Source organism: Nomia melanderi, chromosome 13 (assembly GCF_051020985.1).
Source record: "Nomia melanderi isolate GNS246 chromosome 13, iyNomMela1, whole genome shotgun sequence".
NCBI lineage: Eukaryota > Metazoa > Arthropoda > Insecta > Hymenoptera > Halictidae > Nomia > Nomia melanderi.
In genome coordinates this window covers 1039171-1055935 of record NC_135011.1, presented here as the reverse complement: position 1 = coordinate 1055935, position 16765 = coordinate 1039171, and the positions used below count along the sequence as shown (strand labels likewise).

Sequence of the window (16765 nt, the reverse complement as noted above, 5' to 3'; positions counted from 1 at the left end):
ATCGGACCGCGCTCGAGCCGATCCGAGACGAGAGTGTTCCGGCCGGTTTCGAGAGAAACGAAAGAACGGGAGTCCCAGCCTCGGCCGGAAGGAGCACCGGTGTTACCTGTTCCCGGATCGATGCACCCGAGGCGCTGCATCCCTGGAACCTTTGCTCCATTCCTGGAAAACCCCACCATCGTGTCCACGGACGACGCCGCCGCCGGCGGATCAATAAATCCGGCCAGCACCGCCGAAAAAGGATTCCTAATTTCGTTTTCGCGGCCCGTCCGCCATCTTCTTCCGATCCGAGTTCTCGTGTCCGCCGTCGATCCGATCGGCGTCTCCCCGTTGTCGCCGTCCGCGCCGGATCGATCCCTCGCTCCTCCGATCGGGCGAGATTCCGAGCTCCCGAAGCTCTCGATTCGATCTCCTCCGCTTCCTCCGCGCACTCTCGTATCTCTAGATCTTCCGGATCGGTCGACGCTCGTCTCTCCTTTGACTCTGTTTCTCTCCTGTTTCTCGGATCGTCGCGAACGATCGTCCCCGACGCGCTAGCTTGATTTTCGTCGCTTTGTTGCCAACTTTCTTTCTCGTCTGTCCTCTCTCTTTCTCTCTCTCTTTCTCTCTATCTCTGTACTGTCCATCGTTTCGGGGATCGAAGGGGCGAAATCCCGCGGCGTCGTGAAACGGAACGAACCCGAAGAACCGAGACGAGCGCGTTTGCGAGTCACGCTCAGGTAAGTGTCGCGATGCACGTACCCCGACCCGACGCATCTCTTTTTAGTGGCGAGAACCTGTGTTTCCCTTTTTGAACGTGTATGACGCTTGACGATTTACCGCACCGCAACCGAATTCTCTGGCACCACGCACACATACACACACACTCACACACAGTCTTGGAATGTCTCCGTGAGAAATACGTCGCGTTCCGAAGCCGAGAAGCAGCAAACGAGCCTCAATGGGGGAAAAAGGAAAGGAGAGGAAAGAGAAAAGGATACGAAAGCTATACCGCGGTGTGCGTCCGCGTATGCGTGCGTGCGTGCGTGCGTGCGTTTGTCTTTCTCCGCGAGTAGAGGTCGAGGGTGATGCTCTCCCGACGCCGAGAGAGGGAAACTTTCTTGCATGAGACGTAGAACGAATCTACGACGACGGACCTCCGCGTTTCTTTCCACTTTTGTCAGTAGCTGAACGTAGATGCGTTTTTTTTCTGTACTTGTACGTATGTCTCTTTACCTCTATTCTTTCTTCTACTGTCTACATCTGTGTATTCATCTCTGTCTGTTGCTCTCCGCGTGTACACGCGTGTGAACGTTATTATGTATAGATGATACATGGCTCCTATAGAAAATGCATATTGGCAACCTTGGTTCCTGTCTCGCTTTTCTAACCGAACCCGCCGTGGTTTGCTTTTTAGGGTGAGGCCTTGAGTTTTGCCCGTGACTTTTCAGACCCGTACTAACCGCGCCCGCACCCACAAGCCGAACGTCTCCTCCGCAGTTCCTCGTTCGGTCGCGAACCATCGCTTCTCGCTTCCGCTGGACCAGTGGTTCCCAAACTCTCTCACTCGCGGCGCGTTTCACTGCAAGAAACAAATACCATCGGTCTATTTCCTCCACAGACTCGACACCGTGTCGTAAACCTCTTGCAAAACCTCCGCGACCGATTCACGTGCAGCCAAACGAACGTTTTCACGAAACTCGGTAACTTAACAAGTATGATAGAAAAACATCAGGCAAAAGTTTCAAAGTATGGTGGTTATATTCTTTTTACGTTACGGGGATATTACCAGTGCCAACGTTATAAACAGAGAAACGGGATTTCCTCGAAAATTATTTTCCATATGAAAACCCTTTCGTACAGCAGGGACTAGGCAATCAATGATCTTTCACAAGCTCCTACTGACTCGTCTCTCCGGTTCGCCAGTTCACCTGCCATTTACCTTTGGGAACCACTGCGCCAGTCGTTCGCGCGAACCTCTGGAAGTCTCTAAACTCTCGTCCGAGCGAGATCGTTCGCTCCATCCCCAGTCCGCTTGAACGCGAAACGGCCCGCCGGCCTTTCTCTTCCAGCGTCCCGCGAAACCGTTGATCCCCGTCCGCGTTCGATCGGAGCAAAGGAAAGAAGCGAAAGCTTCCACGGACGATGTGTGCACCCGTCTTCACCCTGAAGGGATCCAACCATGGCGGAATGCGGGTAATGCTTGGTCTAGTTAGCCCAACGATTCAAATCTCCTCTGTACGCCCGACGACTTCGACGCGACGCGACTCGCGACTCGCGCGCGTACGATTCGATCATTCGCCTCGCGACATCGCGCTCATTCGTTCGCTCCGACGGTGTCGCGCGACAGCAGCCCCGGGAGGACGGATAGATCTCGCGGACGCGCCCCGTCCCTCTCGGTTCCGCTCTCTTCTGTGTGTCTGTCTGTGTGTTGCTCTCGCTTCGCGCCGTGCGCGCGGCCGTTACAGCGTGAATACAGCTTGTACCGTCTTCCTTCCGTTGTACCGTCCCGCGTCACTCTCTCTCTCTCTCTCGCGTGTGGTTTTCCGTTCGTCGATCGACCGCGGTCTTCGAGATCGAGATGTATCCGTCCGGCCGTGTCGCGCGCGGGGCCCAGCTGAACCGGAGTCCGGCTAAGGCAAAGCAAACGGTGGCAAAAACAAAAAAAAAAAAACAAAACAAAAAGCAAAAAAAAACGAAGTAAAGAGACACGAAAGCGAACGAGGAATAGAACAAAGTAAAGAGTTGGAAAAAAGAAGAGAGGAAGGAAGATCGTGGGCTGTTCTGTTGCAGCTGACGGACAGATCATGGTCGACTACGAGGACGAGTTCGATGAATTCGGGGACTCAAAGTGCTCGCTGTGCCAGCGCAGGTTTGAGGAGCAAGGTAAAATTCCTCCCCTTCGACGCCAACGATCGAACGTGTTCCCACACGAGAGATTATTGCGTAGACACGGATACTTACCACGTAGACGAGCCGTAGTGTGATAGAATGGTGGGAGAGACAGGACCAAGCTTACCAACTCGTGAGACAGGCCTAGAGATCCCGGCCCGGTGCTTCCCGAGTCGTCTACACGGTGACCTTTCATTCTCCGACCGTTCTCTCTCCACACGTTCCTACTTCCGCGACCGGTTCGCCACGAACGTCGGAGAACGCGTTCGGGAAGCATCGCGCCGATCGACCCGTCCGCCGACGGTTCGCGCTTCCTCGGGAAGCGGAAACGGGGCGGAGAAAGGAGCGTGGTTCTCCACGAGGAAGATTCGCCGCGGAGGAAAGCGGATCGTCGGCGCGAAGGGTTCGACTAGAGCACCGATCGCGACGCCGCGCCGTCGAGCGATTAAAACGCGCGTCGAACGCGCCGGAAGTTGTCTTGTTCCTCTTTTCGCGGAAGCGAGACCTCGAAGCTCGGAGGGGAACGTTTTTAATCGCTGGACGGAGAGAGTCGCGTTGAACGGAACGTTACGAGAGATTTAGCATTCCGACTGTATGTAAATCGTAATTAGCGTTGTTGAACCCACCCACACGTTTCCCCCCGTATACGAGATACATACGTATTATTTGTCGGACCGTGGTTCGAATATCTTGGCGAACGTTTGTTTGGATCATTTGGCCTACGCTTCGCTTACGCTTCATTCTATTCCCAGTTGTTGTTCTTTTCTGTCCATGCCGCAAAGATATACGATATACAACACCGCTCTGCGATCTCGTCTCAATCGTCCGAGTTCGATCGACGAAAATAATTCTCCGTTGCACGCGTCATCGCTTCCCATCCCCCTCCCGCCCTCTCCCGAGAGCCTCCTCCACGTGAACGTTCTCCGACCAGCGAACCGGAAACGAGGATGTTCCGCCGATCGCGGACACCTTCGCCGGCTTACCTTCTTCCCGTTCGTTTTCGGAGCGCTGCCTCCGTCCTCGCGGCAGCTCGTGCCTCCGTCGACGCTGGAACCGCCGAACCTCGAATCAACCCTCGAATCGACTCTCCTTTCCACGGAAACTCCGATCGGCTCGTAATTCCGTCATCTTTCCGATAATCGAGGAGTTCGAGTTCGTCCGGCGGTTCCAGCGTCCGACGAGGGGAAGGGAAAGGGAACGAAAGAGACAGGAAAAAGAACGAGGGAAACGGAAGTGAATTTCAGTGCTCGAGAGCTCGTTCCGCGGGCGCAGCCCTCGTTCCTCCAGTCGCAGGCCGCTTCTTCTCCCCTCGAACTTCCACCCTCTTAGACGTCCTCGCGTTCTATGGTATATCTAGCTCGGCTTGAAACGCTTTCGCGAATGTGGAGCTTCAGTGCGGAAAGTTGGCGACACGACCGTGGTCCCCTCGTCCCCCGTCTCTTCTTCTCTTTGTTTTCTCGTTGGTCTGTATCTCTTTTTTTTCCTGTTTTTTTTTCTCTCTTTCTTCGTTCTGTTGGTCTGTCATCTGTCTTTCTCCCGCAAGCTGATTTCCCACGGAAGAAAGCCACCGCGCGGCTGTCCGATACCGTCGTCGTCGCGCCGGCCCGCGGTTCCTCAAACGGGACTCTGTTCGATCGAAAGTGGGACGAGGGAAGTTTCCCCGGGGGATCGCGACGCTTTTTAAGAGGGAACGACACGGGGATGGGTGGGTGGGCTGTGCAAATAAGACAGTGGTCGTCGCAGGCGAGGACGACCTCGACGAAGGCGGACGCGTCCGCTTCGACTTCTCGCCGGGTCGGTTCCACGCGTCTCGGGTATAACGATAAAATCATTTAAGCGCTTCTCTAATTCCCGGTAAACGATAATTACCACCGCTCGCTCGCCTCGCTGCAAAGCTGCACAGGCGAAATCGTAATGATCGATGCAATGCCGTGATAGGTAACTACAGCTGCCTGAAGGTGGATCTGATTTTCACGCGAGATCGTGCCTTCTACTTCACGACGGTCTTCATCCCGGGGATCATTCTGGTGACCAGCTCCTTCATCACCTTCTGGCTCGAGTGGAACGCCGTGCCGGCGCGAGTGATGATCGGTAAGTTTCTTCTCCGCTCGCCGGAGAACGCGCGGAGAATCTCGCGGATCCTTCTCGCCTCGCTTCTTTAATTTTCAACGAGCCACCGTCGGCAGGACGGAGCAATCCCGCCGAGAAATAACGCGACGTTAAACTTGCATGGGAACAAGGCTCCGGACGAAAAGTGCAATCGCTCGCTGCGCGCGGAGCCGTAGCTCGCGAGATTAACCCTTCGTGGACGCGGATTTATCGTCCCTTCTCGCGCGACTTTCGGTCCCCGCTCGATTCTGTACACCGAGAAAGTTCGATACAAGAGACGCTCGGAAGCTAATGCGATTGTCCTGGAAAACATCGAGAACGTTTCGGCTTCTGAAATGATTGTATCTCGTTAACCCTTAACTGTTTTAACAATCTTTTCTATATTTGTAGTATCACAATTGTACCATTTAGAGGTAACATTTCAATGACTCCCAAGTATTCTTGAATGAATAAATAGAGCATCATATTAACACTTTGACTGATATACTTTCATACATCAATTAACGATGAATTTTCTCGGTGGCGTATCGGAGGAACCGAATTTTGTTAGATGTAATAAACATAGAAGCGACAGTAGTACAATTGTCACGAAGAATCTCGACTTTTTTCTATTAAGAAGACTGTTCTTGTACGAGAGTTTGTGAGTGTTTATTTGGCAGTCGTGTTAAGCTGCAATCGAACGAACGTCGACGCGAACCTCGAATCGAGAAACCGAGAGCACTTCGTTCGCAAAGGGTTAATATCCATCGAACCGTCGCTGAATTCAATAAAAAAACTGCCTGTATCCCATCGGAAAACACCGAAAACCTCCAAAGCTCCCAAACTTTCGAGTGCAAACGGTTAAAAGCTGCTTTCCTAGTCTGTACAATCGAAAGCTCGATTAGCATTCGTCCTCGAAGGGTGAAAAGGTCTCGACGAGATTCGAACTACAGCTGACGTAGGGACGTGTTGTTCGCAGGTGTGACGACGATGCTCAACTTCTTCACGACGTCGAACGGTTTCCGGTCGACGCTGCCCGTCGTGTCGAATCTGACTGCCATGAACGTGTGGGACGGCGTCTGCATGTGCTTCATCTACGCCAGCCTGCTCGAGTTCGTTTGCGTGAACTACGTCGGCCGGAAGCGGCCGATGCACAACGTCGTCTATCGGCCAGGAGAGAATCCCGTGACCCAGGTACTTTTGTGACACCACGCCCGCCAACAACACCTGCATATTCTCTATTCCTACACCTGTATCTATCTTCTCTATCTATATCTCTATATCTACATCTCTCTACATCTCTCTACATCTATATCTATTTCTATTCTACTCTATCTGTCTGTCTGTCTGTCTGTCTGTCTGTCCGTCCGTCTGTCTGTCTGTCTGTCTGTCCGTCTGTCCGTCCGTCCGTCTGTCTGTCTGTCTGTCTATATTTCTATACGTTTCGTATTTTCTTCCCTGTTTCGTGCGATTTCTTTCGAGTTTCTTTGTTTCTTGCCCCGATTCCGTGCGAGTCGATTTGATTACCGAGCGACGCTGACCCGCCACTACTCCGCTCGGTGAGAACCTATCGTCTCGAATCTCACCTCCTCGCGTTTCTCAGTTCGTCCCTTCGTTCGTTCGTCTCGCCGTGTTTTCTTGTCACCATTGGTACGCTGTTGTCGCTCACTTTCTTCCGACCTTCCCCTACTGTCTCCGCCCACCCCACCTCCATTAGGCGATGCTCGCTTGAATTCGACAGCAGTGAAATTTAGCCGAGCAGAGACGGAAAGAAGCCCATTGTCTCCGGAATCATTGACAAAGACGGAATCGGTACAGCACGCGTGGAATATAAATAACGAAGAAAATCGAAGTAATTGTCTTTTTGAAATTTAAGCGAGCATCGCCGTCTTCTCACTTGCGTTCTCCCCGAGTTCTGTTCGACTCCACGTTCTTGGTTTCTCGCTTCTTGTTTACCCCGTTCGCCTGTGTCTAGCCGTGCTCGTCCACCTTTCTGTTCCGAGCGCGACGCCCCCACTTTACTTTCGGCCCAACGTATTCCGCCTCTCGTCCCTGTTCTGTTCCCAGTTGTTCTACGCGTCGCTCTCTTCCGACCGATACTTCACGCTTACGTTTTTCTCTTCACGCTGTTCCGCGCGACGCGCGTTGTACGTGCCTCCCGAATCGCGGTGCGACGGGACAAACCAAGCGAATCGACCGAGAAAGAAACGCTCGTGACGTTAGATAATCGGCTTGACGGTTGCACCGCGATTCCGGAAGCATCGCGAGACACTTCGCGGAACCGCCGCGTCTTCCCCGCGACCGACACCAAGCGTGTGTGTGTGTGTTTCTTTCAGTATGACCAAGCACCTGTTGTTCGCGCGAGACTGAGCCGAGCGTTTCAATCCGTTTCCTCTTTCGACGCGCGACGCAGGGGCGAGCAAACCGTTCGCCGTCTCGCCGCGAGGAACCGAACGTTTCCGCTTAGAGCGATTTGCTCGCTTCCGTCGAGAGATCTCTCTCTTTCTCTATCTATCTATCTTTCTATCTATCTCTCTCCGCTAATGCATACTTCGCTCCTGCGACCCCCGAAACCGGCCGCGAACGCGCGGTAGGAATCGGTCCGCTGCGGATCGTCGGGAAATCGGGGAAAGGAAGTTTCTCGAAACGTTCGCCGGTCGACAGGTCTCGCGACGTCTCTTCCTCCGCGATCAGCGTCGCGTTCGGGTAACCGCGGTATCGGATGGAACACGCAAACGCGAACGCCGACGATGTCTGTCGTGACAACACGAGATTACGAGCCGAGGCTGCAGTATTTGCATGTCTCTCCGAGCAGTTTTCGCTCTCTTTTGCCCCCTTGTTTCTCTCTGTACAATCTCTTCTCTGTTTACTCTCTTTTATCGTTAGAATATTGCGACTCGAGCGCTACGATACACACACTCTCTCTCTCTCTCTCTCTCCCTCTCTTTCTCTGTCTCTACTTCTGTCTCACTCTATCTTTCTTTCTACTTCTACTTCTCTATTCCTATTTCTATATCTATTTCTATATCTATATCTATATCTATTTCTCTATTTCTCTATTTCTCTATTTCTCTTTCTCTCTATCACTGTCTGTCTCTCTATTTCATTTTCTCGGAGATGTCGACGCACCGTCGTTTCACGGACAAGAAAAAGCTTCTCTGTTCTGTTCTGTTCGGCACCATGCGACGCGCGTGCCATTTCGCCATGCGCCAACGACTACGCACGGTCCTGGATAACTGTATCTTTTTCACCTGTTTGTTTGTTTGTTTGTACGTACGTTCGTTCGTTCGTACGTTCGTTCGTTCGTTCGTTCGTTCGTTCGTTCGTTCGTTCGTTCGTTCGGTCGCGATTCACCTCGGGATCGGACGAATATTGTCCCGGGCGAAACCGAGGATCGCCGCGCGTCTCCTGCTCCGTTGGCGGATTGTATTTTTTGTGTTTGTGTTCCTTGCATGCCACGAACTGTTCGCCGACAGTTAGAAAACGAATCGCCGCGCGAGCTACGAGTGAGGCCCACGAGAGACCATCGAGAAGAACGAGAGGCTGCCGCAACGATCGCGCCGACTTCTTTGCGTCTTTGCGAGCCGTGTTAGGCACGATAGGTGGGGACCACCATCGAAACACGTCCGTTCGTTCTTTCGTTCTTTCGTTCGTTCGTGGTTCGATGAAACGAGAAAAGAAATGGGAAGGATCGCGGGCGAAAGACACGATAAACGGCAAGGGGGCACACCGTGAGAACGGGAAGATGCGAGAAACCGAGACGAAGGATGCGAACGAAACGCACACCGGACGGAGAACGATTAAACGATTGTCGATTCACGGGGAAAAGACACGGGGGAAAGACGAACCACCGCCCGACACACACGCGCACGCGCGGACTTGTACGCGCTCGCGCGCACACAATAAAACACACACACACGTATCTTCTACACACGATTAGTAAGAATTTGGTTGGTGGAAATGTTGGTGAGTAAGTCTCTTTGTTTGGTGTCTGTGATGTTGCAGCGGCTCCCAGCGGTGCTCAGCAGGATAGGGATAATATTGGCCAGCCCCTTGGTAAGACCCCCCATAGCATTAGGGCGCGGTCACGACTTGGCGCGTTCTCCACGAAAACCCCACCGATTCGGGACTCGAGACATTCGACCGGTGCCGCGAGACTCGCCTCGCCTCGGCTCGCGTTCTCCGGCGAGCCCGGTCGTCCGGCCGCGACGTGCAAACGTTACCCGTTTCGCTCCTCGCTTCGCTCACCGCTAGAACTACCGAGTAACTCACCACCGAACGATCAACGAGTCGCTCGGAAGTCGATGCAATTCAACAAAGGGAAATCGAAGAAATTAACATTTCAATTTCTATAATAATTCTACAACGTATGCAGAGGCTATAGAAAGAGCTTCGTTCTACAAGCGAGTGAATCCTTTAATAACTAAGAATTCATTCCATAAAAATTGGAAATCAGGAAACCGCATCGGCTTCCAAGCGACGCGATCCCAACAGATTTCTGTCGATTTCTCCACACATCCATTACAGTGCTCCTATTTTCGAGATCTCGGTTCGTCACGTGTACGGTAACACCGGGTACGAGCAAAAGGGAACCCGTCGAAGCGACGGTTGCGGTAGTTCTAGCGTCAAGGGTGCGCGTCCGTTTCGCGGCGGAGCCGTCGCGACTCGAGAGCACTTCTCTCGCGACGGTTTCGAACCGGACGCGACCCCTTGGGTCTCCCAGGTTTTCGTACGATCGTTCCCAGTGACCGCGCTCCCGACGCTACCACCCCACACTCTCCACACTACTCCACACTCCGAAGCGGAACCGGCGCGAGAGGGACGCGAGTTTGCACGCCGCGGCGCGGCGTACCCTCGAGGATAATCGGGGAGCGGCGAGACCCGGGGAGGAAGCGTTCTCGAGGAATCGCGCCGCGAACACCGACCGGCTCCTCTTGGCCCGCGGTTGTCCTCCGATTTTCTCGTTGACCTTTGCCGGTCCCGGAACTCGCGTGTCCGCGGACTGAAGGGTGTGCACGTGCGAGGTCTTAACCGCGTCCTGGCGAACCATACGGACACTCGCATCCACACCTACATCCACACACGCATATACGCACACACTCTCTCTATCTCTCTCTATCTATCTCTCTCTCTCTATCTCTACTTTTCTCTCTGTCTGTCTTTCTTTCTTTTTCTCTGTCTTCCTGTCTCTATCTCTCTATCTGTCTCCGTCTGTCTCTATTCTGTCTCTGACACGCGTACACGGAAACACACAGGAGAACACAGGAAAACACACACAGACACACACAGAGCGAAGGACACACGCCGTTGAACGGACGGTCGCCACACGCTCGTTCTCTCGCAGCCGTTCGAGAGAACGGAGAACCTTTATCTTTCTGGCCCTCCATCGCCTCTGCCTTTGCCTCTGCCTTCGCCTCAGCCTTCGCCTTTGCCTAAGACTTCGCCTTTGCCTACGCCTACCGCCTACCGCCTACGCCTTCGCAATCGCATTGCGTCCGAAGACCCGTCGAGCGGGATGTTCCGAAGGAAGATCGATAGCAAGTCGAAGATTCGAATGGAGAATCATTGGAACCGCGACGCGTACCGAACGGAAATGAGCGAAGAAAGTCGCTCGATTCGAACGGGAACATCCCTCTCGACCCCTGTCGAGATGTCTCCTCTTCAACGACCGAATTATCCTCGCCTACGCGCTCATGCCATTTCTTTCACCGTCTCTCCGACTCTACCCTTTCTCTCTATCACTCTCTCTTTCTCTATCTATCTGTCTGTCTATCTCTACAGACACATCTCTCTCTTCCTCTCTCTCTCTTTCTCTATCTACCTGTCTGTCTATCTCTACAGACACATCTCTTCCTTTCTCTCTCTCTCTCTCTCTATCTACCTGTCTGTCTATCTACATACAGACACATCTGTCTCTTCCTTTCTCTCTCTGTCTCTATCTCTTTAACCGTTTCTCTCTCGGATAGACCTAGTACTCTGCAACGAGGTGCATGACGAAGCGCATGGATCCGCGTGCAACGCGACGGCATACGAGTTCCCCAGGATGCCGCAAAATTCTTCTCGCGATCCCCTCTCGATGCTTCTCTTTTCTAGATACTCCCTCACACTCTCTCTCATTCTCTATCTAATCTATCTATATCTATCCATCTGTCTCTTCGCCTGTCTTTCTCTTCCGTTTCTCTCATTCCCCGTCGGTCGCGTCGGCGACGACGGGAGAAGTCAGTCCGCGTCCTACGTTCCGCGGGGATAGCCACGCAGAAGGACGAATTTTGCGAGCAACCTGTACGGAAAGTAAGGTAGAAAAGTAGAAACACGGTGTAGCAGAAGCGGTAGGGGTGTTGCTTGCGCGCCGTTCCGTGCTGGAACCGCTCGTCCGCTCGCGCTCGTTCGCTGGCTCGCCGCGGCTTGGATTTACGGGGCCCCGGGAGGGGAGACGATCGACCTCTCGATCCCCCATCAGCTCTCTCTTCCTTCCGTTCGCTCCCATCGCGTAAATCCGAGGCCCGCCGAGACTTCCGGTCGGCGGCGAACGACACGCTCGCTCGTTCGACCGTCGCGTATCGCGCATGTCGGCGCACGAGGGACCGCATGAGACCGCATGAGACCGCATGAGACCGCATGAGACACGCATGAGACCGCGCGAGGGAACATAACATCCGCCGGAGTAACTTTGCGCTGTGGAAACCGCACGAACACGCACGAACCTGAGAGATGCAACTTGCACGCTGCTGTACGACGACGCATGCTGTACGTCGGCTGAGAGAAGACGTTTACTTTGGCTCGATCACACTGTACCTTGTCGGCGAGGACGAGACCGCTGACTCTTCGGTTCGGAGTCTCGCGAGAGAATCGCGAGAGGATCGCGAGACGATCGGGATCGCCGTTCTCCCCTGTCCTCGAACGCGAACGCCGACGTCCCGGTACACCGCGGGGAGAGTCTCCGTCTCTTCGACGGGTGAACCGGCATCCGGGGATCGGCGGATCGGAGGCATGCGCGCGTAGCTGACCGGACCGAACCGCGGAGACCGCGTGTACCGGAAGTTCCGCGAGTAACCGAGACCACGGCGGCAGGCAATGTTGACGCTTCGCTTCAGTAAATAGTTGACCTCGCAGCCGTTTAGAGGTAGCAGCGACAGAGTATGATCGGCTTGGGTCCTGTGCGATTTTGCGAGAGGCTCGGCGCTTTTCCTTTTCGATCCAATCGTCGTGCCGGACGGACGCACCGCGGGGAGGGGCCGTTTCGTGGACCGTTCTCGGACGCACGACGGAACCAGCTTTTTTCTTTATCGTCATCTCTTTTCTTCGTTTCCTCCGGCGAACTCGTTGAAAGCTGCCGGGCCAGCGTTTTCGGGGACCAGACAAAAACTCCGTTTCGAGAGGACGAAAAATGGAACGGCGGAACGCTGCGGTTGATCCGTGCAATTTCTTTTGTCGCGCTCTCTCCGCTTCTCGTCGACGACATTCAACCGTAACGAGGAGGAAACCGTTAGCGAAATAGACAGTCGTTAGTTACGAGCTACCGAATGCGCGTTAAACGATAACGCTATCGGCCGGGACGTCCCATTCGCGGAGTTCATTCGATATTGTTTATTTCTCTGTCTCTACATAGTGGACCGCGATCCTGTTTCGTTTCGCGTTGCACTTATGCACCTGGGTTCATGAAATAAATCGAAAAGACTGGAGTTTCCAGTTGCGCCGCGATCACCGCAACACTCCTTGCAGCGAGACGCGTCGCGTAGTCGCCTCCAGATCGCGCCCCGACCGTCTCTCGCCGGTCGCCATTTTGTCGGCCGTCTCGAAGTGTCTCTCGGAAGAACAGGAAAGCAGACGAATTCACTTACCAACGCGCGTTGTAAAGTACAGATCACTTGAAACTCGACGCGCGTAATTTATTCGGGAAACTGGGAATACAAGTACCGGGGAATTTGTTCGGTTGTCAACGAGAATCTCATCGTAACGAAACGGGAAGGATAGAGGCAAGGGTATAGGGAAGAAATCGTCGATACGAGGGAGCGATGTTCGCATCGAAGTCGAGCGCGCCGGACAACCGCAGGAAAATCGCTCGTTAACGGTCCGTCGATCGAACTCGCGGAGCGAGAAAAGAGAAACGAACGCTCGGGCCCGACGCGCGATAGTGTAATTAACGTAGACGTTACACGGCATGTAATTCGTAAGTTACCCATGTACGCAGGGGCACGAGAGTGTTGATCGACATACCATAACATCGTGTTACTATTCATTTAAGAGAGAAACAACGATTCACTTTTCGACGAACCCGCGAGACAGTTGGATCGAGAATATTTCCGGACGTTCGGAGTTCGGGAGCGATCCGCCGTCGAAAGCGACTCGCGCCGCCGGTGCTCGTCGTCGGACGTTCGATCGAAAGTGCTTTGTTTTCCCGTGGTATGTACTAGTCTGACGATTAGCGGTTTCGTTTCGCTTGCTTCCGACGTTGTGCGAGCTTCTCCTAACAGATACGTGTCTCGATCGAACGGGCCGCGCGCGCGAGCGCCACCGGCGACACCGCGACTCGAATCGTCTCGGAGCGGTTCCCCGAATTTTCCGAACTCTCCGAATTTCTCACGCCTGTACGTGCAAGCTTGTCCGCCTCGATCAAAGCGCCTCCATGTCACGCTTGACTTACCTGTACGCTTGTCATTCTCGAACGATCGGTCACCACCGTAAGGTGAATCGAGCCGGAACTGTCGTTTCCGTCGCACAGCGCGGCCTCTGGACAACACCCGAAAATTCGACTGTTACTAACGATTCGCTAAGTAGTCGATCTTCAATTGAAAAATCAAAACTTTGCAAGTAAATCCCGCTTCTTTCGTATAACGCTCGAAACATTCATTGTCATCGAAAGTTCCTAACATCCCCGTAACTTGAACAAAAATATAATTACCATATAATTACCTCACTTGTCGAAGCATTTCCATCGCTCATACTTTCATCGAGTGTTGTCCAGGAAACGCTTCGGCCGCACTGTGCGTCGGCCCGAACGGATTCGCGTAGAAGTTAGTTTCCCTAGCCCGTTTCGATCGGCCGATCGATCCGCGTCCGATCCCGCGACCGAGCGTATCGCCGCTTAACCGATCGGCCGGCGATCTGACACGTTCGGTAGAAAAGAGAAAAGAAAAGGAGAGGGGCGGGGATGAAAAGAGAACGGAGAAGTTGGTCGAAGGATGGATCGTTGTTTGCACGAATCACCGTAACGCTATAAGTTTCTTCTACGGAGACCCTGTCGCAGGGTAAAAAGAAGCGAGAGGGCGGTCCGCCACCCGGAGCTACGACAGGACCGAACGAGATCGTGACCTGCACCAACTGTGGACCTAATCCTTGCACGCACACGGCCACCAACGGATGCACCGCCGAGGTATGTTAATTGCCTATTCCTGTCAACCTCGAAGCATCTAGCGGAATCGATACGCCCCGTCGCTGCCAATCCACCCTCTCCCTCTCGCCTCTCGTTCCTCGGGGAAACCTCCTGTTCGTTTCGTCGTCGAAATTATAGTCGCCGCCAGGATTTCAGGAATTCCAAGGAAATCGTGTTCTCGTCGATTCCCTTGTCTCGAAACGAGTTCACGTATCTTGGCGACGACTGTACCGACGATGGAATCGTGTCTTACTAGGGAAGCACTTCGATTGTCCAATATATTATACATATTCATGGTTCGTTATTGTTTCGTAGAATTCGATGCCTTTATTTAATGATACAACTGATACATTTATTAACCCTTCGGTGACTCGTTCAACGCTCGATTTCCTACAGTAAAACTATCAAATTCGATATTTAACCTTTTGCACTCCGTTGACATTGTAAGGTAAGTTTATAACTTCGTTTTTAGTCGAACATAACTTTGAAATGTACACGCGCTTTTTTAATGACAAAGCAGACTCTTATCTTTTACAGAGACACGCTCGTAGCTGATAGTTCATATTAAAACTGATTCGGAGTTGCTGGAAGGTTACATTAAAAATTGCTCGGAGTGCAAAGGTCAATATTCCACTTCATACGATGCATCAATTTGAAATAAAATAGCTTTGCTCCTCTGTATAAAACGTTCAAATATTTCTAGAACTTCCGGGAGTAAAGGGTTACATGAAATAAATATTGACAGAAACATTTTTGAAACAATTATATTATCAAAACATTACAATAGCTTAATAACTATTGCCTTTACATAATTTAATCCTTGTATCTCAGAATTCGGGCCCAGGCGGTAAACATCCTCCAAACAAATACCTCGCGACTACCTGCGACCCGAATTAACCCCCGAGGTCAACCCGTGACATTCATGTTTCGTTGAAACTTCCGAATACGAGTCAGTCTCGTGATATTTATACACACTACGATCCTGTTTACGCCTGGCCCGACATTCTCACCGGGTTCAATCGAATGAAAGTCGGACAGTCGGTGTTCTACCTTGCTAGAAGAAGCGTGTCGCGTCCCGTCGACGGAGCCCGACGCGTGACCGTCTCTCTGTTCCAGCTGAGGAAAAAGGAGCCGCCGCACCCGATACGAGTGGCGAAGACGATCGACGTGATAGCGAGAATCACCTTCCCGGTCGCGTACTTCATGTTCCTCACGTTTTTCTTCATCCACTATAAGGGCACCTCGTAGACCGGCACCGGGAGGCGATCGTCGAGAGGGATCCCACCGTCGATCATCGGGACCGACGAAACCAGACTGTCCGTGTCTCGCGTCCCGCGCAATTGCCGTGCGACACGTCTATCATCCGTCGCCGCTGCCTTCGACCGTCGGGCTCGGCGACGAGCTCAGCGGTGAAGAGAGAGAGAGAGAGATCGGCCAACGACCGGGCCGACCGAAAAAAAACTGAACGCGACACCGAAAGAGAAAGGGGAACGAACTCTCGATTAACGCATCGTATCGTAATCTAACGAATTGTATCTCGTATCTGCATCGTATCGCATCGTATCGCATCGTATCGCATCGTATCGGTGGATTTAGCCTTTTCCTCCCTCGTCTTTACTCACCACACGCGATTACGGTTAAGAGCACCACGTTTCCCGACGATCACACGCGAGTATTCGCGCCCGACGGTGAACCAGTGGATGGAGAACCTGCTGCGAAGGGGCTGTGCGGGGAAGACGGGCGAAACGGACGCGCAGCGTATCGGTTGCCGGGAACCTGGCACTCGTGACGTCACAGGGGCGGGTACAGTCGCCCCGGGAGATCCAATCGCGAGCGCGGAGACGATCCTCCGCGCCCTCTGCCGGGCGACGCGATTGGCGCGCGCGAGCGCACCAATCAATCACGCATCGGAACCGGAGATCCGCGCGAGGAAGGCGTGCGCTTTCGAATCCGACCACTCGGACGGGAGTGCCAGGTTCGTTGCAATGGACGGTACTTACATACGCGACGTACACCCACAACACAGACACACATAGACGTACACACGCGCTCGTTTCTTTACTTCTTTTCTTCTCTTGTCGGAGATCTAGTCACGCTAATTCGAGGACGCTTCTGACAAACTTAGCTAAACGAATCAAACGTTCGTACGTATACTTCTATATACACTCGCGCGAGGGACGAAGGAACGGTGTTACACACACACACACTTACCCTGTCGTTATTAATCTCCACTGGCGTAAGGATACATAGGAGGTAAGGTCGATGCAAGTGTCGTCCATGAAATCGCTAACTCGTGATTCGCCTTTTACTTAACGATCGACCTCTTTCTTTTCGGTAATCTTGTTATCGATTTAAAGAAAAAAAAAAAAGAAAAGGAAAAAAGAAAAAAAACGGCATTCGCGGCGAGCTCGACGTGATCGCAGGATTTTATTA

The 16765-nt window shown here is 52.9% G+C and overlaps 1 protein-coding gene across 15 annotated transcripts in view; it reads left to right on the top strand.

Annotated features, from left to right (window-relative positions):
* pHCl-1 (pH-sensitive chloride channel 1) overlaps positions 1-15902 on the top strand; it is a 72656-nt gene extending 56754 nt beyond the window's left edge. For 2 of the 15 annotated variants that reach the window (XM_076372984.1, XM_076372994.1), the window contains 6 exons: positions 2773-2865; positions 4810-4962; positions 5939-6153; positions 8965-9015; positions 14216-14332; positions 15449-15902. In XM_076372984.1, coding sequence (XP_076229099.1) covers positions 2773-2865; positions 4810-4962; positions 5939-6153; positions 8965-9015; positions 14216-14332; positions 15449-15580 — 761 coding nt within the window. In that variant the 3' untranslated portion in view covers positions 15581-15902. Of the gene's footprint in view, positions 1-2772; positions 2866-4809; positions 4963-5938; positions 6154-8964; positions 9016-14206; positions 14333-14647; positions 15404-15448 lie in introns of those variants that run through there. The other 13 variants (XM_076372996.1, XM_076372990.1, XM_076372995.1 and 10 more) reach the window with 9 other exon arrangements.
* Positions 15903-16765: the final 863 nt, after the last annotated feature.